At 40.3% G+C, this 27,190-nt stretch overlaps 1 protein-coding gene across 1 annotated transcript in view; it reads right to left on the reverse strand.

Moving 5' to 3' along the window:
• Positions 1 to 4,885: 4,885 nt before the first annotated feature.
• Positions 4,886 to 27,190, reverse strand: part of SLC12A8 (solute carrier family 12 member 8) — a gene marked incomplete at both ends in the record, with an annotated part of 123,657 nt that continues 101,352 nt past the window's right edge. The window contains 4 exons of the mRNA XM_084230986.1: positions 4,886 to 5,048; positions 8,574 to 8,634; positions 13,923 to 14,040; positions 14,589 to 14,686. Coding sequence (XP_084087112.1) covers positions 4,886 to 5,048; positions 8,574 to 8,634; positions 13,923 to 14,040; positions 14,589 to 14,686 — 440 coding nt within the window. The remainder of the gene's footprint in view (positions 5,049 to 8,573; positions 8,635 to 13,922; positions 14,041 to 14,588; positions 14,687 to 27,190) is intronic.

Consider the following 27,190-nt stretch of genomic DNA (forward strand, 5'->3'; position numbering starts at 1 on the left):
CCTCAGGAGAAGAAGCCCCCCTCCTGGGCTCTCACCAGCTCCCTAGTATAGCAAGGAGATCAGAGACAGCGACAGAAGGATCAAGGAAAGAGTAGATCTGAAGCTGGATTGTTCCAGCACTTGAATCATGCTCATTTAATTTATACAACTGTCTTATGAGATATGCCCTATGAAATGTTCAACATACAGAGTGGTATTCAAACCCCATCAAGCCCTCCCCCCACCCGCCCTTGCTTGCCTTTCCAGTACTTTTTCTTACTTTGCACTGCCACGTCCTTATGCTCCTGAAGCCCTGAGCTACTTCTAAGTCCCCACACACATTTGATCACGCTATTCCCCCTGCTGGGGATGCCCAGCTAAGTCCTTAGATGCAGATCAGATATCTCCTCCTCCAGGGAGCCCTCTCTGACTACTGTCTGAGTAGCTTACAGCTCCTTTGCCCATCCACAGATCCTGTGTCTGCTTCTGTTGTTGCTCTCACTGTTATTGGATCCCTTCAGTTCTCCTCACTGTCCTGCTCTGCCCAGGGAGAGGATGGAGCTACCTACCACCCATGCTGCCTCTGGCCCTGACAGAGGCAGCGGGCACACTTTTGCCCCAACCCATCGTCCTGTATTTGCTCCTCCCCATGGGGGAGGGGGTGGGCGGGCAGGGCAATCTGATAGTCAGAGCTCGGGCCACATTTCACTGGTGGGCAGGGCCCAGTGTTGAAAGGTCATCTCATGATCTCAGCCCATCTGTTACTGGGTGAAAAGGACAACTGGTCATTCTCTCTCTTGGTCCAGCTCCTCATCCAAGGGTCTTTGGTAGAAGTGTACTCTTAGATTTAAGAGGAAAAAATTTAGATACTACAGGTTTTACTTTCACCTCTGACCTTTACTTCTACCAATGTAGTGGTACATTCTCCACTACAGCTCTTGCCTAGGTATTAGTGTACAACTGGGGCATTGGTTCCCATCCCATCTTAAATATACTCTCTCAATCAGAAGCCTCAGATGGAACCCAAAATCTCAATCATCCACACTGATTTATAACTGCTTGTGCAGAATGCACCCCATTGCATAGGTAAGAGGACTTGTTAGCATGACTCCTCGAGACAGCAGAGAAAATGATCCCTATTCTGGTTCCCAACCCTGAGTTCAAGAATGCTCTAGAATTGGGCTGTACTTGCCCTGAAAGTATGAAAGTGCTGGCTGAGGAGTTCATTTCTGTGATTCTATTTTTATGTCATAAAGCTCTGAGATTGGTGATGATACCTGACTCGGGTGAGGTAGTCTCAGGCAAGTGTACGGTTGCTCAAGCCATGGCTGGATGGCTGGATGCGTAGCTGAATAAGTGGGTCAGAGGGTGGATGGAAGGGTGGGTGAAAGGATGTAGCAATGGCTGAGAAGATGGATCACTGGATGGATAAGTCAATAGACGGCGTAGCCTGAAGGGAGACATTAAGGGTCCCAGAAGGTCTGGTCTGACCCGCACATATTCAGATATTGTTACCTATAACTGTGTACTCCGTGCTAAAATTTTAGGCCAGGAATCTGCCCCTTATCTATTTTAGAATTGTCACTAATTTCACTGCTATAGATCCTAACTGCTGACATTTTGAACATAGTTTCAATAAATAATCTCCAAATGATCTAGTGACACCATATCTTATCTTTCTGACAACCTGTACTGACTACCAACCTTTGCCAATATACAGGTTATATATGACACCTCATATATACCACCTCAAATTTTCTCTGCCCAATCTGTCTCTGGGGTCGAGCCCATTGGTTCCTTCTCAGCCACCACTGAGCAATCAATTCTGCTGGGCTGCAATAAGCTTCAGGCACACACAAACCCTACAGGGTGGCTGTTTGCTGCAGACCTCAGCCAGGCACCAGGCAAGTGCAAATTACAATTTCAGGGCCCATCAGTGCAGCTCAGAGCTAAACCTTGACCATGAAAACAATGGATATATTGTAACCCTTTCCTCTTTCTGCAAGAGGGTCTTGAGATTAAGCCTTCAGTTGCACTTGATCCTAGGGAATCACTAGCTCAAGGACATGCCTCCTTCCCTACTTCGCTCCCCTGTCCTCTCACTCCTGCCTCCCTGGATGCACTCCCCAGTAAAGCACTAACACAGAAATGTCTGCTTTGGGGAGAACCCAGACCTGATTACTGCTTTACTGATTACTATTTACACAACATGACTTTGGTTATATACAAGACTTTTAAACCTAATTAGAGGTTCAGCCTATTTAGCATCTCCCTCCCACACCAGACTGTGCTAGTCACTCAAGTATCCCCAACACTGAGTAGAATGCTGGAATTCTTTACCACACTCCATTGTTCTCTTACACTTTTCCATCATATTTAACCATGTTGGAGAAGTTCTCATCCTGGGTTCTTCTGCTGTATGTGGTTTTCAAATTCAATACCATTTTCTTTCAGAGGGCTTTTTTTTTTTTTGTCCTAGCTTTTGCAGAACTCAAAAGAACAAAATTAGGGCCTCCCTGGTGGCGCAGGCAGTTGAGCGTCACACTGTGAAGCTGTCTGCAGCATCTGCAGCGTGGGTTTGATCCCAGCCGCTGGCGAGAATCCCACATGGCGTGGCAGACCTCTTCCTGTCTTGCCTGCTGCTCCCCTCAGCAGTGTATTTCATTAGTCTGCCTGTTCTGTTCCCCGCTCTGTCTCTGCTGAATCCTCTCACCCTCCCGCACATCTGGCCTGTACCCCAGTTCTTGTATAAATAAATAAATCTTTAAAAAAAAAGAGCAAAATTATAAATCAGTAAAGCCTTCTGTGGCAAGCAGAAAAATGGTGCCCAAAAGATATCTATATCCGGATCCTTGGAGTCTGTAAACGTTTCCTCATTTTGTGAAACCTGTGCAGGTATGATTAAGGCTCTTGAGATGGGGAGATTATCCTGGATTTTCTGAGCACACTCTAAATGCAATCATATGTATCCTTATAAGACCAGAGGTCGATTTCACACTCACAGAGGAGAGTGCAATGTGATGACGGAGCAGAGAGAGACTTGAATATGTTGACCTTGAAGACAGAGTGATGCGGCCACAGGTCAGGGATGTCAGCAGCCACCAGAAGCTGGACTTCTTCCTGAGAGCCTCCAGAAGGAGTCTGACTACTAACACCTTGATTTCAACTCGGTGATACTATTTCAGATTTCTGGATTCCAGAATTATGAGAATCAACTTCTGCTGTTTGAAGCCATTTAGCTTGTGTAATCATCACAGCACCACAGGAAACTAGCACAGCTTCTCCTTAAAATGGACCCTCCTCCATCACCACCTTGGCAGTTCCTGAATGCAGTCTGTCTTGTTATAGCGCTTCTAGTTCCCACATGATTATTGTTAACTTGAAGCTTGCTTTCTTTAAATTGTTTCTCGTGATATTCAGAAGTCTGGTGTTTAACCAAAGCAACACCCAAACAGCAACCATAAACTAGATCTTGTTGTGAACAGTAATAATAAACTCAATCTCTGTTAGGAGATCTAACCTGACCATCTAAGATCTTCCCACTCCTACTTGCTTCAAGCCCATTGCATCCAACAGGCCAGCATTTCTCAAAATGTGGCCCAAGGATCCCTGCATTGAATACCAGAGATGCTCATTTAAAATATAAAGTCCAGGACTCTCCCCAAATTTACTGTACAACAAAATCATGAGTTAGGTGCAGAAATTTGCACTTTTGACAAACATCCCAGGTGATTCTTAGCACACTGACTTTGGAGAAAGAGGTCAGGACTAGTACTTTCTTCTGTGGCTCAGTGGTAAGACCGCTGCCTCTGGCCCAGGGGCTGATCTTATCCAGAGGAAGCCACTGTCACAGCCCCAGACTGGATGCCTGTGATGTATTCCATGCTGAGCTTATATAAGAGCCAAAACAGTGTTGTGCCTCAGACGCTCATACTGCAAAACAGCTGCAAAGGTGCTCAGAGAGCTGGGGACCACAAATTCTTTAGGAAACATGAGTCACCATTAGGTAATTCATGGCAATTTAATTTTTTAATTAAAAGACCTTCACTAAACAGTAAAAGCTTACAAATGCATGTACCTTTGATCTTGCAATTCCACTTGTGGGAAGTTATCAGACAGATATACTTCACACTTGTACATATGTACAAGATAATCCACTGCAGAGCTCACTGTAATAGCAAAAGATTGGAAATAATCCAAATTTCATCATGGTGGAACTGATGAAATAAATCACAGCACAGTATGCAGTTAAAAATGATGAAGAAACTATATATGCAGATACGGAAATGTCTCCAAGATAGATTGTTAAGAGGAAATCAAGGTGCAGAACACATGTATAATACGTTACCTCTTGTGTGTGAAAAGGGAGTAATAAGAATCCACACTCCCACTTGGTTGCATGTTCATAAAGAACTGGAAGTACATACGAGAACAATGGTTACCTCTGGGGCAGGAGATGCAAACTCATGAGATGGGGAAGAAGAACGGGAGGGAAACTTTGCCACTTTTCAACTTTTCACTACATATATAAAATGATACTTTGGGGTCTGGAACCATGTGAATGTATTGTTTATTAAAAAAAAACTTAAACATTTATTGTGGTCCTCAGAATAAACAATCTGGCCTCATTCTCCATGCCTGCAGTCGTAGGTGTCCATAGGGGCTCCTCAAATGGGATGCATGCTGTGGAGGCTGCTGCCAGGCCAACAATTGCCCTGGTTAGACTTGGTGTTCCAGACCAGAAAGAAGATTTCCACAGTTCAAATGACAGTGTGAAGACGTCTTGAGTTTCTGACTGAGGAGAACCAGTTCCACAAGGGTTCGAGGCTTTGGGTCCTTCGTGCACTGGACCAAGAGCACAAGGCAGGAGGGACCCAGGGCTGCCTAGTACTGAGTATCCAGTACTCTAGTACCGAGGCATCAGCTGTTCCCGACTCACAAGGGAAGAGCCATGGTAGCGATCCCGAGTAGCGAAGTCTGTGTTTTCCTGGGTGAGCTGAGTCATCTCCATGTTAACCCTAGCCAGCGATGGTGCCAAAATGATCTGTTCTTGGGGGGATCGCAAGCTCCTTTGGTGAGAGAAACACAGAAGATGATCAGAAGCAAGAACCAAGTGCTGACCAGTGGAGAAGAGCCTTCTCTGGACAGAGAAATTATTTGCAAAAAATGTCAGTGTGCTAATTATTTTGTGTTTGTTATTTAATATGTGTTTCAATAGCATAAGTCTTGAAAGCTGTATGTACAATAGTTTATAATCCAAAGTATGACAAATAGTAAATCTGAAAATAAGGAGAAACAGATTTAACTTTCTTTAGTAGAAATGTGTAACACCGTACAAAGATAACTGTCCAAATGGTATTGTATGAGGCTCTACAATTTCTCTTTTGCTTTTTTGTCAAATTAAATGATGAAATAGAAGGTCTAGAAAATTGAGAGGAGCACAAGGAGAAAGCCTCTATTTAGTTCAATGCAAAGAAAACTGCAGTAATGATATCCAATGCTAAGGTCTTCAGAGCAATCAGCTGTGCAAGGTAAATTGCAAAGGCTTTTGACATGAAACTGTTCTGAAGATAAAGAGCCAGTCCCCACATGGACTCCATTGTCACTTGGACAGTTCGAGTTGAAATAAATTGGCAAAGGAAAATGTTAGGGATACATGAGGCAAGTGCTAGAGGCAGAAGGAGGAAGGAAAGACTAGACTGGCAGGCAGGGAATCTACAGAAGAAGGCCCAGTCACAGTCTCAGGCAAAACCTCTTCACCTCCTTGACCTCGTCTCATCTTCCCAGGTCCTTCCTGGTTCCACCATCTATGTTAGATTCTTCAATCATAACCTAAGTATGGATTTCCTCTTAAAAATTTTACTCTTGGGCCTCCCCGGGTGGTGCAGTGGTTGAGTGCTGGGCTGCGAAGCTGCCCACAGCCTCTGCAGCGCCAGTTAGATCCCCAGCCACCAGCGAGGGTCCACATGGCGTGACAGACCTCTCCTGTTGCGCCCGCTGCTCCCCTCAGCAGTGTATTTTGTCGGTCTGCCTGTTCTGTCCCCCACTCTGGCCCTGGTGAATTCTCTCACCCTCTCATGCTTCTGACTGTACCCAGTGCTTGTATAAATAAATAAATGAATCTTTAAAAAAAAAAGAAATTTTACTCTCAAAGAAGCATCTGCTTGACAAGTTTCAATTGTTTAAATAAGGTACACGTTGGATAGTTGCTTTTCAAAAAAGGTAGAAAGCTGATGTTAGAAATTTGTGAAACTTAAGCAGGAAGCTTCAGCTGACTCTGGCCAAATGTATAGTTGCTGAAGTTCAAATCACATGACTAAGGCCTTGTAATCACTTTATAAGAACATGACTAAATTAGATAAGTTGAGGTTTTCTCAGAAATTAATTAATTTCTCTAAACGTTGAATCTGTAAAATGTAAGGTTAGAAAATGACAAATATGCTCACCAGTCAACATACAGAAGTGTTTTCACCAGTGCATTTTGCTTTAGGTGAAGCCATGATATTTTTCTAAATTCAGGGAAATAAAATACTTCACTATCTTGTCTAGAAGGGCCCAAGAATTCCCAGCTAGGTAGTTGCCAGGATTTCAGGAAAGAAAGCCCTCTCAAGGTGAGGCTTCACAAAGTTCTGAGAATTAGAGGTGTAATAGAAGAGGTAACAGTCACATGTCTTTGCCCAAACACACTCTACAATATTCTTTTTTAGTTTTGAAGAACACCTGGGGCTCTAGTTGTGAAAAAATCCTCAAAACTAAAAAATAGAAAACACAGCTATCAATTCCTACTTTTAAGCAAATCACCATTTCTTGGTCTTTTCACCCTCCTGAATAGCCACCACAAAATATTGTTCAGTAGCCATGGTGAGGACAGGAAGTTTGGTGTTGACTTAGCTGAGGCCTCTGCTGATTGCTCCACAAGCCCACAGAACTATGAATAGCATGGACTGAGTTCTATTCCAACCAAAGTACTATCCTTTTCTAAGAATAATCTCTTCCTAATACATTTTCTTTCCACATAGTGCTACAGTGACCTTGCAGGTGAAATTCCAGGAATTCAGACAGTAACATAAGGAATAGTGACCTCCCATGGCCATTTGCAGATTTTAAAACCGGAAATACCTAAAAATTATTCCTGTAAATTAGATAAGGCCACATGCCCTCATCATACACTACTCATAGCTCCAGAATCTGTAGGCAGCTTCTATGCAGAATCTATTTCCATAAACTTGGCTTTCCCTCAGAAAGAGGTGGTAGAGAAAAAGAGATGAGTGCTTGTGTGCTGTGACCTGAGTGGCTGGCTTTGAGCCTCAGACAGGAAGAGAAGCAAAGAGGTGACCCCACCCATCCTACAGCTCCACACACACTGTCAGCCCAGCTTCCAGACAGACGGCAGGGAGTTCTGCCCCGCAGACCACCCTCCCTCAGCCCACTCCCTGTTGGTCTCCCAGGCTCTAGCACCAAGCTTCATTTCTTACACCAACTCGAATAGATTGGTTGTGCTAAAGACTTGTCTTAAAAAGAATTCTTGGGAGAGAGGATGGGGAATTATTGTTCAGTGTGTGCAGAGAGAGTTTCAGGTTTGCAAGATGAAGAATTCTGCAGACACATGTTCCCACAACACTAACACTTAATGCCACTGAACTGTACACTTAACATGGTTAAGATGGTAAATTTTATGTTATGTGTATTTCACCACAATAAACAAAATGGGGCAGGAGATGGGGGTGGTTCTGAACTTACATCTGGGATCAATAATCTCATAATCCATTAACAATGGATTATGGGAAAGGGTCTCATAATACATTAACAATGTTAGGCTGGAAGGTGGAAATATTGGCAAGTGCAACCCAGACATCTAAAGTTTCAAAACCAAGCCAACAAAATGAAACCAAATAAATGTATGCCTGGATTCTGCCTAGATCTTTTTAGCCTGCAGCTTTGGCTCCCCACTGATATTAAAAAGGGAGGGAAATAATTTCTCAGAGTCCTGAGGCTTTCAAAGGTGAGGGCACATTGGCCCCACAAGGGTGAGATGAAAGAAAGAGATAAGGGCACTCACGGAATCTTAACTTCCCAATGAGATCTTGTCCTATTTCTCAGGAAAGTTTCTTCTTCCCTCTCCCTGTGTACCTCATTGTAGAGGTCCCAACTCCATGATCTCCTCTCTGTTTCTGTACTTGGCCTCTGTACTTAGGCCAATACAGTCATGTCCATCACCACTGACTTGAATTGAAAGAATGGGAGTCCTTTGGGCGCCAATCTTGTATATGATTATGTATTGATGTAAGTGTCTTGGACTATGAGCTCAGTGAGACGAGTTCTCTTGATTCATCACCCCACCATCAGATTCTAGAGAAAGCCTCTGCTCACCATTCCTGACAACAAGCAAGGAACAGCACATGAGCCAGAGAAAGCTTCTGATGAGCTAAGGCTGGGAGGTTGGATGGTGGAATACAATGAAAAGCTGAGTCAGTCTGAGTTTCCCTGAGCCTCTCAACTGCAGATTCACACATCACAATTCCAAGTCCAGCTAGGAATGGGATCCCCCTTAGTACTCCAAACCACCCTTGTATTCGCCCCAGATTAGCACATACCTGCAGGAGGGAATCAGAAGCGACCTCATCCACCTGAAAAAGCTGAAGTCAGAGGCTGATCCTAGAGGGAAGACATACACATAAATGTTTATGGAGGCTCTACATATGTATCTAGAATCCCAGTTTTAATAAACTTAATATATATCCGCTGATACACACAGAATTAGCACAATATTTTTTCCTTTTTCAATCTAAGTGAACAACATTCATTGTACTACTCCTTGATGGCAGCCTGTAAGGACTTTGTACCTGTAGGTACTTTTCAAAAGCTATTCCTAACCTTCAATATCACAAGAAAAAAAAAAATGAGTGTGATGTTACAGAGAAAAAAGCAGAGGGCTCACTAACTTCAGTCATAGGAATTTTTAAAATGTTGATATTATTTTCTTCCTAGATTCAAACTAATGAGTGTTAAATATTTGTCTAAAATCCACTAGACCACTCACTTTTTGAAAATAGGAAAAGCATCTTTTTTCATCTTGCGACCTTCACAGTACAACACCCCAGGATCTGACACTTAGGAAGTTTTCCCAGGTGTTAAATAAAACAAATAGCTCAGCATGTAGAATCTAAAGCTGAAATAAGATTGTTGATGATACTGGCCAAATAATCTGACATCAGACACACTGATTAGAATAGGGATTATCAACATTTTTTTAAACCAACACCCCCCCACTCTTTGGCATGGGTTAAAAAAAATTCACATAATAAACTATATAGAACTTTGGAAAACCCAGTCAAATGTCATTTATAAAATCTTATGAAATGCTTTTCCAGTTAGATATACTCCACTCACTCACTATATATTTTATCTATCATATCATATAAATATTTAGAATCTTGGCTAATGTTAACAGTATGCAGCTAATAATATGTATTTACTCACTCTGATTTGGTTCTTATGGTTCAAGGAAAGACAAATTTTAGATTTGTACTAACATCTGCAATTGCAAAGAGAAGTTCTCTAATTCATTTTGACATTGTCAAAAGAAAAAAAAAACTACTTAGTTGTAATCATTTTGATTCTAAATTATCTAAATTTTAGATGTAAATTGGCCTAAAATTTGATGTTATACTTTCCTGTGAATAAGTTTCTGGGGAATATTTAAATGTCTTAAGATCAAATTAACTTGTAAGAAATTCAGAAGCAATCATTGATATAATCACTGTCAGTTAAATTATATTCTATCCATTAAATTATCTGATATAAAGATCTCTTAGCATGAATTTTTCTACAGCATTATTTTTAGTGTAAATATGACTTAAAGTGTTTACAATGCATTTCTTTGAAATATATACATCAGGGCCTCCCCGGTGGCGCAGCGGTTGAGCTCTGGGTTGCGAAGCTGCCCGCAGCCACTGCAGCACCGGTTCGATCCCTGGCTGCTCCCTGGCCACCAGAGGAGGGTCCCACATGGCACGCAGACCTCTCCTGCCGCCCGCTGCTCCCCTCAGCAGTGTACCTCGGTCCTTCTGCCTGCTCTGCTGCCCACTCTGGCTCTGGTGAATTCTCTCACCCTCCCGCGCTTCTGACTGTACCCAGTGTTTGTATAAATAAATAAATAAATAAATCTTACCCCCCCCCCCAAAAAAAATCCCTTTAAAAAAATAAACAAATATATACATCAGACTATTCTAATTCTGAACAATTGCTATAGACCATCTAATTTAGTTAGGTCTGGGAACTTACTTTAAGTTGGGGCATCACAGTATTTTGTTGAAAATGGCCCTTACAAGCATTTTTAAACACTTTTATTACTGAAGGATAACTGGAATATAATTTCAGAATATTAATTATATTTTCTTTTATTCTTGATGCTCTGGCATTTGGGGTCTTGATCCTGAAGATGCTAACTGTTAGAGAGCTAACACCTCTGGTATATAGACCAAGAAATCCAGAGCACACATTCCCAGCCATCTCCTTGATCAAATTCTTACACACCAATTCAATATTCCCCTGCACTAAATCTCTCATGGCCAGGCAATGGACAACTAGAGACTCTCCCTGTAGTCCAAAGCCTGCTGAAATTATTCAAACTGTCCAATCCCAAACCTACTGAGCTATTTACTTGCCTCACTCATTCCCTTTCCATTAATAACCCATTAACAGCTCCCCTCTTTCTCTTGTCTCCAGACCAAGCCTGGTCCTCCATATGGCCTTGTGTAGCATGCCTGCTCCATGCCTTCAGTTTCTAGAGCATCACTGTGACAATCATTTCTGTGTATATTACCATAACTGATTAAAACAATCCCAAGTATATTTTTTAGAACAAATTACATGCACTTAAAGTATCCAGTGTGGTGAGGTTTGACATAGGTATACACTTAAAACCATCACCAAAAACAAGATAATAACCATATCCATCACCTCCAAAAGTCACTTCAAGCCACATCGTAAGATCTTCCTCCCACGTCTCTCCATCCCCACCCCATTCAGAGGCAACCACTGATCTGTTGTCATTATAGATTAGTTTGCATTTTCAATAATGATATACATATGAAATAATACACTGTGTACTGTTTTTGTCTTGTTTCTTTAACTTAGCATAATTATTTTGAGACTTATCCCTGTTACTGCATGTATCTATTAATGGCTCATTCTTTTTATTGCTGAATAGTATTCCCTTATTTAGCAATACTACATTATCTTTATAGAAACACTGTTAATTGACGTTTGGGTTGTTTCTAGATTTTCGTAATTACAAATTATGCTGCTATGAATATTCATGTTCAGGTTTTTGTATGATTATACCGCTTTCAATTTCGTTGGTAAACACTCAGGAGTTCAATAACTATTTCATATAGCAGACATATGTTTAACTTTTAATAAGCTGTCAAACTGTTTTTATAAAGTGATTTTATTATTTTACATATCTCCCCAGAAGTATATAATAGTTCTAGTTGTTTCTACATGACTGTATTTTTAATCACTCTAATAAGAGTGTAGTGGTTTTAGTTTGCTTTTCCTAATAATTAATCATGTTGAGCATCTTTTCATGTTCTTATTTGCCATCCATATATGTTCTTTTGTGAAATATACTTAAAATTTTTGCTCATTTTTTATTGCTTCCTTAATTATTGAGTTTGGGAGATTTTAGGTACAAGACCTTCATCAGAAATGATTTGCCAACATTGTTTCACAGTCTATAGCTCACATTTGTGCATTTTTTACCATTGTGCTTGTGAGAGCAACATCTTTAATTGTGATTAAGTTCAATTTATCTATTTTTCTTCCTTTAGGTGTTGTATATGAGAAATCTTTGCCTAACGGTCATTAAAGTTTTATCTTCTATTTTTCTCTTAGAAATTTTATATTTTTAGGTTTTACATTTTGTTCTGGAATCATTTTGAGTTACTTTTACATAGTATGATGTATGGCTAGAAGTATTATTCCAGCATCATTTGCTGAAAAGACTGTTTTCTCCACTAAATTTCCTTTGCACCTTTTTGGAAAATCATTTGACTCATATTAATATAATCACTTCAGCTTTGTCTTGATTCATATTTGCATGATATAGCTTTTCTTACCCTTTTACTTTTTTTTCCTGTCTTTATATTTATTTATTTATTTTAAAGATTTATTTATTTATGCATACAAGAGCTGGGGTAGAGGCCAGAGATGTGGGGGGGCGGGTTACAGGACTCACCAGAGACAGAGTGGGGAACAGAACAGGCAGACTGACTGAAATACACTGCTGAGGGGAGCAGCAGGCAAGACAGGAGACGTCTGCTGCTCCATGTGGGTTGCTCCCTGGCCAGCTGCGATTGAACTCATGCTGCAGAAGCTGCAGATTGCTTCATAGTGTGATGCTTAACCCCTTGAGCCATCAGGGAGGCCCCTGTCTTTATATTTACAGTAGGTTTTTTATGGATAGTATATAGTTAGAACGTGCTCACTTTTATTCAACCTGACCATTTCTACCATTTCATTGAGAGTGTTTAGGTCATTTACATTTAGTGTTATTACAGATATGGTTAGGTTTAAATAAAGCACCTTGCTATTTGTTTTTTGTTTGTCCCATACTTCCTTCATAATCTTTTCCCTCATTTTGGGAATATTTGGATATTTTTTAATTCTATTTTATCTCTTTTACTGGCTTATTAGCTGTAACTTTTTGTTGTATTATTTTAATGTTTGCCTTAGGGTTTGTGCTTTAGGGTTACTTGTAGGGTTTAGAGCTTGCAGTATACATTTTTAACTTACCTTGACATGCTATCATACTACTTCAAATATAGTATAAGCAACTTACAGTAGCAGATTTTAATTTCTTCTCTCTGATGCAATACTGTTAGCATCTATTTTATGACTATACATCTTACAAACCTCACAGAAGTTGTTATTTTTCATTTGTTATCATTTATGTGCATGTCATATTTTCCATTATAGACTACAAGCTACATGAAAATGGGATTCAGGCAGCAGCTCTCTTGCCTGCCTGTGTCTATGCAGGCCTTTCTTTTAACAAACCTGTCCCTGCAAACTGGTCCAATCGTTATGGAGAGCTGTGTGGAGATTCCTCAACCTACTAAAGATGGAGCTTCCATATGATTCAGCAATTCCACTCCTAGGTATTTACCCAAATGACACAAAAACATTAATTCCAAAGGGCACCTGCACCCCTGTGTTTATAGCAGCACTACTTACAATAACTAAAGCTATGGAAACAACCCAAATGCCCCAAAATAAATGACTGGATCAAGAAGATGTAGTACATATACACAATGGAATATTACTCAGCAATCAAAAAAGATAAACACATGCAGTTTGCAGCAACATGGATGGAACTAGAAGGGATCATGCTCAGTGAAATAAGCCAGAAAGAAAAAGAAAAATACAGGATGGTCTCAGTCATAGCAGGAATTTAGAAAACCTAAATAAGGGACCAGGAAAAAGACTAATTATAATAAAGTAAAACTCAAAATCAACATGGAACTATAAACCAGAGACACACTACGGGGGGGGAGGGGACGGGGGAGGAAGGATTAGGGTCAAAAGAAGGGGGGGTGCAATTGTATGGGGAATATAACCAAAATGAAAATGCATACATTGAGCACAAATGAAAAATGATATAAGAATTATATAAAATAAAATATTGAGAAAAAAAAAAACCTGTCCCTTTCAGAGGCATCTCTTTCTGCCCACTTGTGTCTGCACAAGTGTCCTTTATTCTTCTCTCTCTTTTTATAACAAACTTACCTTTTTATATATATGTAAATATATATAAAAAGATAATGGGATTCACTTCTAAGTTAGCGTGAGCATTTAATGCGTGTTTAAAACATTTTTTTTTTCCAACAAATACTAAAAGAGAAGAAGGAGGTATGGCGGCAAAATACCAAGGTACTTACCAAGGTGAAGCCCTGGACTAGTCTGGCCAATGTAGAAATACACCATAACAGCAACACCCATGTTAACCAGAGCATAGACCCACTGGATCACAAACATGATGATGAGGGACCCAACAGCCTGCGGAAATACAGTAAGAAAAGCAAGTCACTTAGTGGTTTTCACATGGTAAAAAAGGCACAAAACAGAGCATTAAGAAACAATAGTCCCTCTCATCAGCCTCGAATTACTGTAGATGTCTGAATGATTGACATTCACTCATAATTTTTAATATCTCACCTAAGAAGATATTTGAGAAGATGCCCTCCAGAAAGTATGTGTTAATCAAAACTACAGTAAATAGATATATATCTTAGCTTCTTTTTCCACCCCCTATAAGAAACAAATTAGGGTTAATCTATGTTAATTTGCTGTACCAAGGAATTTAGTGACCCACAGGATACGAGAAATAATTATTTTTATAGTAAGTCATTAATTAAAATAAGTGGTTCATTAAATGTAATTTTGTTATATGCAGCCTCACTTAAATTCTAATACAACAGGCAATTAAATTGCACTGCTCCTAATTAAAGTCCTTTCTCTTTCCTCCCCTCCCCATTCTGATAGCATCCATGTATCCTCCTGAATTACGTTTCAAGGAAAATTGAGATCAAGATGAAGTTACTCACTCCCAACAGGGAGATCCAGGGGTTACACATGCGGGTATAGAAAGAAGTTGGTCTCCTCTGGGCATACTGTTCCTGGAGCCCGGACTTCAGGAAAAAATCTGAAAATATAAATAAGCCAATTCCTTGGATACCAGTTAATAACCAAACTGTCTTCTATTTTTATAAGTAAATATAAGATCCCTTTCTCCAATGTTGCAACTCAAGTGAAAGGAAAATTCTAGCACTTGCTCCTGAATAGGGAAGAAAGAAGCATTATGACTAACCCGTCCCCCTTCCTACTTGCCAGTCAAGGGTCTGAGAAAGAAAAGGAAGGGAGAGGCAGAGTTGAGATAGGACCTCAGGGCTTAGGTCCTCGAAGACCCACTATATGTCAGTGCAGCTCTGTCATCCTCTTTCCCAAATGTAAGGTGGAAGAATAGGGGAAAAGGACATGTGATATTCTTGGCTCCCAAGTGTGACTACTGGGTCTGCTACTTACCTACATCTAGTCTATCAAAAAATCCTATTGATTATACTGTAAAAATATATTCTGAAAGTGACCATTCTTTACTACCTTCGAATGTTCCTATCTTAGGCCAGGTAACTTTCATTGGATTTATTGTAGGCTTCTGTAATAGAGACCAGTGGACATTTGAAGCTCAGTATAACTATGCGACTAAGTTCTCACCCAGAATATGAACTGAAGTGATCAGTGCTACTTCTGCACTAAGGTCTTTGAGAGAGTTGGTATTCCTCTTCTCTGTGTTATGCCAATTTTGGATATATTTTATGGTTGTCTGGTTTGGGGTGGTTTCCTTGATATTCATTTCCCTCAAATAAATGTATTAAATCTGGGTAATTATAGATATATATATATAGATAGATAGATTTATTTATTTATTTATTTATTTATTTATTTATTTATTTATTTATTTATTTATACAAGCACTGGGTACAGTCAGAAGTGTGGGAGGGTGAGAGAATACACCAGAGCCAGAGCAGGGAGCAGAACAGGCAGACTGATGAAGTACACTGCTGAGGGGAGCAGCGGGCACGGCAGGAGAGGTCTGTGCGCCATGTGGGACCCTTGCCAGGGGCCAGGGATCGAACCGGCGCTGCAGAGGCTGCAGGCAGCTTTGCAGCTCACTGCTCAACCGCTACGCCACCAGGGAGGCCCAAATCTGGGTAATTATATTTTATATATATTTATATTCTATTGTTTTGCTACATCTCAAAAAATCATTCTTCAGAAAGAGTGAGCCAGAAAGACTTTTAGGTAAGGCAATGTAAAGAAGTAATGAATTTATTCCACAAGAAATAAATATAAAACTATACAAAGTAATTGAAAACAACCATTCAGCACTCTAGAAATTTACCAAATGGAGACAACAAATTGAGAAGTGGTTTTGGTTTTTTTGTTTGTTTGTTTTCAAAAATAGCTGGGGTTCCTCAGTGAGTCTATGACTTTCTTGCCTGGGCTTTTTGCAGTTCTTACCAACATGGAGCTTGTCAAAAAGAACAAACTTGTGGGTTGAGCTTTTATAAGCTAAATGTGGTGAACACAGTTGAAAATTCAATGGAGAGAATTCTCAGCTTTGCTAGCCTGAGGATGCAGGCCCAATTAGGGTGAGCAATAAACCAGCCAAAAATTTAATGGGATATTCTATAAAGGGGAGCATCGTAGGACAATGGCTCCCACATTTACCTTGGGGATTGGAAAAATTATGCTCATGCCTTGGAAGACCCAAGAAATATTGGCATAAAGTAAAAGCCAGGGGAGACTGGAGGGTTGGGTACAATTTAGAGTGTTTACCAACCTACACAAGTACCCACTGGCAGAGAGTAGAAGTCATATGGGCTGTGTAGACACTGTAGCAACCTCTAGGAGCAGGGCAAAAATTAAAAATAAAGATTAAAAAATAAGTAAAGACACCAGAAGTCACACACCAGAGGGGAGAGAGATTTCACAGTTTCAATCCAAACAATTTACTAAAAACAAAAACTCAGAAATATACATCAAAACCAAGAGCTGCTACATTTTATTTTTTAAATTGTCCAGTTTTCAACCAAAAATTATGATATGTAAAGAAACAGGAAACTGTTACCCATGCTAGAGGGAAAAAGTAATAAAAATATACTTCTTGAGTGGCCCACATATTGGCCTTAGCAGACAAAAACTTCAAAGCAGCTATTATAATTATGTTCAAAGAATTAAATAAAAGTACAAGGTCAGTGACTTAGGAAAACTGTGATAACAATGACTTTTAAAGTAGAGAATATCAACAAGAAATATAAATTATAAAAAAGAATAAAGTGAAAATTCTTCAGTTAAAAAGCATAATAACAAAAACGAAAAATTGACTTAATAACAAAAATGAAAAATCTACTTAATAGTAGATTTGAGCAATCAGAAGGAAAAAAGTGAGTGAACTTGAAGATAGATTAATAGAAACTAGATCAACAGAAAGACAGATCAAGAGAAGATCAAAGGAAGACAAATCAACAGAAACTAAAAAACAGGGGAAAGGGTAGACGAAAAAGGAAGCAAGAATAGGAGCCCTGTTCGAAATATCAAGTGAACAAACAAATGTGCCACAGGAGTTTCATCATGCTAGAAGAGAAAGAAAAGAGCTGAAACACTATATATTTAATGAAATAATGACCCCAAACCTCCCAAATTTGATGAAAAGCTTTCATCAACAAATCCAGAAGAAATGAAGCCACGCCCATCACTTCCAACAATGAGTACATATACCTGACTACCACAGGCCCATTTTTATTTTTATTTATTTTTTTTTTTAAGATTTATTTATTTATTTATTTATATATACAAGCACTGGGTACAGTCAGAAGCATGGGAGGGTGAGAGAATTTACCAGAGCCAGAGTGGGGAAAACAGAACAGGCAGACAGACGAAAAACACTGCTGAGGGGAGCAGTGGACGCTGCAGGAGAGGTCTGTCGCGCCAGGTGGGACCCTCGCCGGCAGCCGGGTATCGAACCGGCGCTGCAGAGGCTTTGGGCAGCTTCGCGGCCCAGTGCTCAACCACTGTGCCACCAGGGGAGGCCCGACAGGCCCATTTTTAATTTAAAGTTTTGACAACTTAACAGATATGTAGTATCTTAAGGTGGTTTAACTTGTGTTCATTCAATCAACACCATGGTCTACTTAATAATTGATATGAGAAGGAATATATACTTTGTGTAGTGGTTAGAACATGGGTTCTAAAATAAGACAGATCTGGATTCAAATTCTGACTATCTCACATTCTGAGCATTGTCTGTGAAGAGAACACAACACCTGACTCTGAACTTTGATGAGCTAATCCATGTGAAGTGCTTATCTCAGGACTGGGCACATGGAGGACAGGCTCAAGAAATGCTGGCTACTTTTAGCTATAACATTATTTAACAACATAAATTAGTCTGTTGAATGGACAATGAATGAGTCTGGGACATCATTGATTTTTCAAATGTAAACTGCATATTCAAATCTTTTGACTTCTCTTTAGCAGAATCTATATTTTGACCATCTTGTTTTCAGAAATAATATGTTTTAGAAGGTATGCTTTAAACAGTTCTGTTTGTCAGAATAATTGTTTCCTTCTGTGACATTGTGTTGTGCAAATGTTTTTTATTTCTATTTAATCAGATCCTTTTTGGCTTTGATGTTATCTTTAGTAGTTTGACATCTCTCTTGCACAGCTGTTATAAATAAGGAATCTGTGACTTTGTAGGATATAAAATACAGCCTCAAGTTAATGTTTTTTATCCATTTGCTCTCAACATTATTTATTCAATAGTGATTTCTTATTATCTTACTTGTCACAGATTAGGTTTAACTCTATTCTCCTTTCCTGATTGCTGTTTTGATTTTTAGCCAATAATTATTCAGTTGTTCATCAATTTAAACAGCCTTCATTGAGTGTCTGTGGTGTGCCATGTACTGTGTGAGAATTGTGATGAAGACAAGGTGAAAAGTCATAGTTTGTGACCAAAGGAAGCTCACAGTCTAGAGTCAAAGTAATGATATGAAGATTCCTTTTCTCTAAGACAAACAGACGAATAGACCTGAAGACAAATGTGTAAACAAATGTGATCTAAATGTATAAAACAATGTGATAAGTAATAATACTAGTGTGAATCAAATGGTAAGTTTACACAAAGGAAATCAGGGAATCCTCAAGGGTCTGAAAAGTCAGATGAATTTTTAACTCTAAGTGAGAGTTTACTGGATAGAGAAAGGGTATTTAAAACAATTTGAGAAGGTAGAATAGCAAGTGTAAAGGCAGGAAAGAATCAAGAACCTGATGTGTTAAGGGCACTAGTTTGAATGTAGCTGGGACATGTATTGGAATGGTTGTCATGAGAAAGCGGCCAGGAAGCCAGCTCAGGGCAGATTTGTGAGGAACCCTGCAAATCACATCAAGGCTCTTGGCCTTCAGACAGAAGGCATCAGATTCCAGGTGAGGTTTCATTGTAAGAGAGACATGATAAGGGCCTCCCTGGTGATGCAAGGGGTTAAGCACTATGAAGCAATCCAAAGCCTCTGCAACACAAGTTCAATCCCCAGCCGGCCAGGGAGCAACCCACATGGAGCAGCAGACCTCTCCTGTCTCACCTGCTGCTCCCTTCAGCAGTGTATTTCAGTCAGTCTGCCTGTTCTGTTCCCCACTCTGTCTCTGGTGAATCCTCTCAGCCCTCACATCTCTGGCCTGTACCCCAGCTCTTTTATGCATAAATAAATAAATCTTTAAAAAAAAAAAGAGAGAGAGAGACATGATGAACTCTCTTATATAGGAAAGAGCGTTGAGTAAGTAATGAGGAGGAATAGGATAAGGGAGAATCTGGAGGCCGGAAACTAGTTTGGAGATTTATCAAGAGTCCAGGTGCCAGATGAACAGGGTCTGAACACCAAAGACAGTAAGGATTGAGAAGAGAGAAGGAATGGTCAACAATAGTTATGGCATTTTTAAGATTGGACAACTGGGTAGTGACCACTTCATTGACTAAACATTGTAGGCTGACCATACATGTCTCCTAAAAACCCACTGAGAAGGCAGAAAAGGAATTAATTAACTATAAACCCACAAACACAATGAGAATGAGAAAGGAAAGACAAAACAAGTCTTGCATGATGGAAAGGTGACAGAGGAGTGGTAACAGACCAAGCAGAGCAAAGGAGGGTGACTTCTAGGGCCTACAGAGGATGCTGCCCAGGAGAGGCCAATGTACACCAGTAGACCCCAGCAGAGTTCAGGAGCAGGAAGCACCATGCCCCTGAGAAGTTAGGAAAGTTTTCAGTTTTCACTTATGGCATTGGATGGAAGAGTGTACATGAAACAGCTGAAACCAAGATCTTTTCTGCCTTTGCAGCTGGGTAACAACTCCGCCTCTTGTCCAATAACCTCCTCCAGGAGGGTTTCCTCTGAAGAAATCAAACCAGTGAATGTAGCTGGGACATGTAGTGGAATGGTTGTCATGAGAAAGTGGCTAGGAAGCCAGCGTAGTTAGGAATGAAGGGGAACCAGGCATAGTTAGGAATGAAGAAATGGATAAAGGCAGGAAATCAAATGGCAATCTATATCCTAAGTACTGCTCCCCTCCTGGCCCCCACTAACTCCTTTATCTTAATCTGCTCCCATAATGCAAGCAGACATCTGGGTATCCCCTCAGGCAAGCAAACAAAGGACTCCTTTCTGGAAGAGACTGAACAACCCCAGAATAAAATCTCTGGATAGTCACATTTGGGGTCCTACAATGAAAAAGGTAGCTTACTCCCTAATTGTTCTATGGTGAGGTGCCCAACCAACAAGCCCTGTCCAGATTCACGGGTTTTTAAAGTAGCTTTTTAGTACTTCCTCTCTAAGCATGAGAAGAACTCAAAAAGATCAACATTATTAAAGCCTACAATATAAAATAGAGCATGAGAACCAAAGAGAAAAGAATCTCTTAGTTTCTTAAGAAAACACATTAGTGAAAAGGAGCAGAAAAGGACTTTAAAGGGAGAATATAATATTACCAGACAGGTAAGATAAGTCCTTGTACCCATAAAATAGGAATGAAATGATATTCAAATTTAAAAAAAAAGAACAAAGACAAGTCATGTTACAGCTAAGAGTTCTTGGAAATTAAAAATAAGATAACTGTGACATAGATTAATTGTTGTGATCCAATTGCTTCCTTTTCCTTAGCGGGGAGAAAACAAACATGTATGTGAAGGAGCAATATGACTAACTAAAAAGGCTCTTCCCTGCCTCTCCTCTGAGAGTAGCTAGAAAGGCTGGTAAATCAAGTTCAGGGCTATGTAGCTAGTGACAACACTCAAAATTATACCTCAGAGCAGTCAACACTGCTGCAGCCACCACAGCCTAAACACTGCAGCCTGCCCACTGGCCCAGAAAGCCCTGGACACTTGTATCAGGAATGTAGATGTCCTATAGTAATCATCATACTTCCAGAGAGTTTCTCAAAACCCTCATTTCTTTGGGTTCCAGTTCCCAGTTCCAAATATAAGGAGGACTCATGTGATTAGCATAGTCTTAGTCTCAAACCTAAACAATGGCTGCAGGAGAGTCTGGAAAACTGACATTTTTCAGTTTTGAGTGCTTTTCCTGCCATAAAGATTCATTTCTCAAACACAGGGAGGTCATTCAACACTGGATAGGCAATAAGTAAATAAATAAATAAATAAATAAATAAATAAATAAATAAATAAATAAATAAAGTGAACCATAACATTGCGTTCAATACGCCTTTTGTTTCCTGGATCTTAGATGATGGTTGTCATAGGAGAAAGGGGAAAAAAATGAAACGGATATGACAGATTTCTGAAGAATCCAAGCATTTGGAAAATAACATTGAATAGTGTTTGACATATCTTCCAGAGCATTTAGAGAAAAACAATGACAGAAAACCAAGCAAATATAAAAAAAAATCCAAGGCAATTATTAACTTCAGGAAACATAAAAAGTTAGGCAAAAGGGATATGTAATCTTAGTATAACATAGTTCAGAGTTAAGTGGTATTTACTCAATCATGACAATATGGATATTAGCTATTAATTTAATTAAAAACTGTGATATAACCACACTAGGGACATTAATTGGATGAGAATTTTCAGTGGCATCAATGAGTTAAATCTCCATTTATCACAATATGAAGTCAAAAGATAGCTGAAATTGACATAAAAATAGCAATTTAAATATATTACTTAGTAATATAAGGTTAACACAAGAAGCAATGTTTTGGTTGAAAGGAGATTTTGTGGCAGTGGGACTAGGGGTTAGAGAAGGGTAAAAGCAATAGTGCAAAAGAGTGGGAACTACTATTTCTGATTATGTAACCTTTAACAACACTGAGCTTTTGAAATTGTACTCATAACTTTAATAAAAATAAAATAATTTTATAACTATTACATGATTATATAATTATATTGTGTAATTATTTTAATAATGTTCCTCCCATTAAAATCCTCCCACCAATTTGGAAGTAAAGAGGGAAAAGCAGATTTATTGGGAATGTAAAGCTTTTGTTTTTAGATATCCCCTTCCATGTACATTTGTCTCTCTTCTTAGCCCACACTTGTCTGTACCGACCTCATAGGGCAGGGGGATGTAAAAGACAGTACTGGGCTTCTAGTCCAGACCGACCTTGGTGTGATGTCCAGATGTGCCAGCTGTCAGCTCTAAGACTTCTTTGTGGCCTCAGTGGGACTCATTTGTAAAATGGAAAATGCTAAGATCTGTAATATTACCTGAATATTACATACAAAGTACCCAGGTTATGGAAGACTCTTAAAATGATGAGTTGTAAATGTTGGCAAGGATGTGGTGAAAAAGGAACTCTCCTACATTGTTGGTGGGAGTGCAAACTGGTCCAACCACTATGGAAAGCTGTGTGGAGATTCCTCAACCTGCTAAAGATGGAGCTACCATATGACCCAGCAATTCCACTCCTAGGGATCTACCCAAAGGACACAAAAACATTGATTCAAAAGAACACCTGTACCTCCATGTTTATTGCAGCACTCTTTATAATAGGTAAAACCTGAAAACAACCCAAATGCCCCAAAATAGATGACTGGATCAAGAAGATGTGGCATATACACACAATGGAATGATATTCAGCAATCAAAAGATACACTCATGCCATTGACAGCAACAGGGATGGAGCTAGAAGGAATAATGCTCAGTGAAACAAGTCAGAAGGAAAAAGAAAAATATTGGATGGTTTCACTTATAGGAGGAATATAGGGGAACCAAATAAGATATTAGGGGAAAAAAATAATAACAATACAAAACCCAACAAAATAAAACAAAAATAAACAGACAATTATAAACCAGAGACATCCTGCAGGGGAGGAGGCAGGAGAGGGATCAGAGGGAGGGAGGGAGGAGCCCAGGGGACTGAGGTGATGGTGCATGGGTGCACTGGTGAAGGAAATTCTGTGGGGACTACACCTGAGTGGGGGAAGAAGCAAATACTGTTTAAAAATGAACAATGACAGAGGGCGGAGCAACATGGCGGCGAGGAGACGCTGCGAGTAAGATCTCCCATTAAAAAAAGTTAATAGAGAGGAAAAGTGGCAGGTCCCAGTGAGAACTGGGACACGGAAGATAAACGGGTGACTCCAGCAAACTACCCGAAGAAGAAAGTTGCCATAAAAGAGGGCTAGAAGGGAGGAAAGCACAGAACCCTGCTCTCCTCCTCCACCCACAGAGTCGGCACTCTCTGACCGGCAGAGAGGAGGAAAAAAAAACAAACCAAAACGACCAACAAGAACAAACTACGCAGCAAGCGGGACTGTGAGTGGAAAGGAACTATTGCAGCCACCACACCCCGTGAACGGGAGCTGCGGAGAACCCTGCAGGATTCGCCGGAGGTGAGCTCCGGGCGCCATTAAACAGAGACCCCGCCCCCCAGGAGGAGGCCAGGACCAGCACACAGCCCCAGGCCGGCCTGTAAGCTGCGCAGAAAAGCGGCGCGCTGGAAAAGCAAACGCGGATCGGGATCTGGATAGCGCGGAAAAGCAGCGTGGTTGAAAAGCAAACGCGGATTGGGATCACGGCTGCCCAGGTCCCCGAGCCTGCGACCTAGGCTTGCAGGGAGAAGCGTGCGAAGACCCTCACTGAGGTGAAAGTCCCTCACTGAGTATCCAGGAACCAGGCACCCAGGCATGGGAGCGGGGTGCAAAAGACGCCATTCTGTGGACACTGAACTGGGCTACAGCCCACGTCCTGGACCTGAGGGCTTTGGAACTGAGATCCGGGGCACAAAATTCGGGGCATGGGTTCTCCACGACGGTGGGGCACAAGGCAGACACAGCACCCCAAAGCCATTGAGGTTTACCCTACCATTCCTGCTCTGTTTCCTGTCCCACGGGGTGAAAAAAAAAAAAAAACAGCTCCCCAAGGGCTCTAGGAGAGATCTCAGGCGCCACCTAGTGACTTGAAACCAGCAGAGGCTCCTGGAGGAGCCAGTGGCCAGCTGGGAAGTTAGCCCACGACGGGCCCCTGCCGACCAGTAGTCTGAGCCCACAGGGGGAGCGAGTACCCAAAGCCGGGGCAGACCAGGCGCGCAGAAGAGTGTGCCTGAGACTGGACACGCAGGGAGTGTGTCCCGCATCACCATTTTAGAACAGGGACATTTCTTCAATAAAGACTACCTGCAGAAGGCTCCCTCAGGAGCCAGAGGTGAGCCGGGGAAGTTCGCCCACACCAGAACACCTCTGGCCTGCAGTCCAAGTCCAGAGGGGGAGAGGGAACCCACCGCCGGGGCAGACCAGGAGCACAGGGGAGTGTGTCCCCACATCGGCATTTTAGAACAGGGACCTTTCTTCAGTAAAGACTGCTTGAAACTGACAGAGGGCTCCCGGAGGAGCCAGAGGGGAGCAGAGAAGCTCACCCAAGATGCCGGCCAGTCCCAGCAACACAGTCCCAATGCATATGGCAAATTAGAAAACAGACAGTAGGGAGTAGAAGAACCACACGCAACATAGCAACTCCTCAGGGAAGAAGCACACCACAAAAAGAAAACCAGCCCCCAGATTGCAATGACAGTAACTTGGAAGAACTTCTGAGCCTTCCAGAAAGAGAATTTAAAATTGCCATGATTAAAAAAATGACATAACTCATAAAGGAAAACAATGATAAGGGAAAAATAATCAACGATCAGAAGAATGAAATTGAGTCCCTAAAGAGGGAAGTAAAAGAAATGCAGGAGATCAAAGAATTAATGGAAGAACTAAAGAATTCTGGGAAAAGCAATGAAAGCAGAATAGATGAAATGGAAGAACGAATAAGTTCTCTTGAAGACACAGAAATAAAAAGAACCAAAACAGAAAAGGAAAGAGAAGTACGAAGGAAAAAGAACGAAGAAAGACTTCGGGAACTATCGGACACCATGAGGAAAGGAAATATAAGAGTTATAGGAATACCAGAAGGAGAGGAGAGAGATGTAGGAACAGAGAAAATATTCCAGGAGATAATTGAAGAGAACTTCCCAAATGTGAAGAAGGAGCTGAAAATTGATATACAAGAAGCAAGAAGAACACCAAACTTCCATGACGAAAGGAAAAATACAGCAAGACACATAATAGTGAAGCTCCCAAGAATCCAGGACAAGGAAAAAATAATGAAGCTGACAAGAGGGAAGAAACAAATAACATTCAAAGGAAAACCAATCAGGCTGACATCAGACTTCTCTGAAGAAACACTACGGGCAAGGAGAGAGTGGAAGGACATAGTCAACAGACTCCAAGAAAACAGATGTCAACCAAGAATACTCTATCCTGCAAAGCTTTCCTTCCTCTATGAAGAAAGAATAAGGACCTTCCCAGACAAACAGAAACTATGGAACTTCATTACCAATAAACCCCCACTCCAAAAAATACTACAAGGAATCCTAAAGCCAGAACCTCAGAGGGACAAATAACAACGAAAGAAGGCAAGGAAAAAAAAAAGATATTAAAAGAATAAATAAAATCAAAGGAAAGACAAACACAATGGCAAATACAGATGCTAACATATCAATATTAACCCTAAAGGTAAATGGACTAAACTCTTCAATAAAAAGACACAGAGTTGCAGCCTGGATTAAGAAACAAAACCCAACCTTTTGCTGTCTCCAGGAAACACATTTAGCTACAAAAGATAAAAATAGACTCAAAGTTAAAGGATGGAAAACAATCCTACAAGCAAATGGACCAAAAAAGAAAGCAGGAACATCTATACTTATATCAGATAAAACAGATTTCAAACTCAAAAAAATAAAAAGGGATCCCAACGGTCACTACATTATGATCAAAGGGACAATACTTCAAGAAGAAATAATACTCATTAACATATACTCACCAAACGAAGGAGTACCAAAATATATCAGACAACTGTTGTCATCTCTGAAAACAGACATCAGAGAAAACACATATGTAGTGGGAGACTTCAACACACCACTATCAACAATGGATAGATCAACAAGACAAAAAATAAGTAAAGAAACTAAAGCTCTAAATAAGGACCTAGAGCATTTGGGCTTAACAGACATCTATAGAACACTAAACCCCCAAAAAACGGAGCACACATTTTTCTCAAACGCACACGGATCATTCTCCAGGATCGATCACATACTGGGGCACAAGACAAACAACAACAGATACACCAAGATTGAAATCATACCAACCATCTTTTCTGACCATGAAGGCATCAAGCTAGAAATAAACCATAAAAAGAAGGCAAGGAACTTTCCTACCTCATGGAGACTAAAAACCACACCACTGGAAGACCACTGGACTAATGAGGAGATCAAAGAGGAAATTAAAAAATTCTTTGAATTGAATGACAAGGAGGACACCAATATCCTAAATACATGGGATGCAGCAAAAGCAGTAATAAGAGGAAAATATATAGCAATAGAAGCTCACATCAAGAAACAAGAAAGAACGCAAAGAAACAACCTAATCTCGAAGCTCAAAGATCTAGAAAAAGAACAACAAAAAAACCCCAAAACCAGTAGAAGAAAAGAAATAATAAAAACCAAAGCAGAAATAAATGAAATTGAAACTAAAAAAACAATCCAAAAGATCAATGAAACCAAGAGCTGGTTCTTTGAAAAAATCAATAAAATAGACAAACCCCTAGCCAGGCTCACAAAGGAAAAAAGGGAGAAAGCACAAATAAACAGGATCATCAATGAAAGAGGAGAAATCACAACGGACACAGCAGAAATCAAAAGAATAATCAGTAACTACTATGAACAGTTATATGGAAACAAGTTTAACAATCTAGAGGAGATGGACAAATTCCTACAACTCTACAATCACCCAAAGCTAGATAAAGAAGAAATAGAACACCTAAACAGACCAATTACAATTAGCGAAATTGAAATGGTAATAAAAAACCTCCCCAAAAACAAAAGCCCAGGACCTGATGGATTTACAAATGAATTCTACCAAACATTCAGAGACAAATTAGTGCCTATCCTTCACAAACTCTTCCAAAAAATTGAGAAGGAAGGGACAATACCAAACACGTTTTATGAAGCCAACATTACACTAATACCAAAACCGAACAAGGACAACACAAAAAAGGAAAACTACAGGCCAATCTCCCTAATGAACACTGATGC

Source organism: Talpa europaea (assembly GCF_964194135.1).
Source record: "Talpa europaea genome assembly, chromosome: 4".
Taxonomy (NCBI): domain Eukaryota; kingdom Metazoa; phylum Chordata; class Mammalia; order Eulipotyphla; family Talpidae; genus Talpa; species Talpa europaea.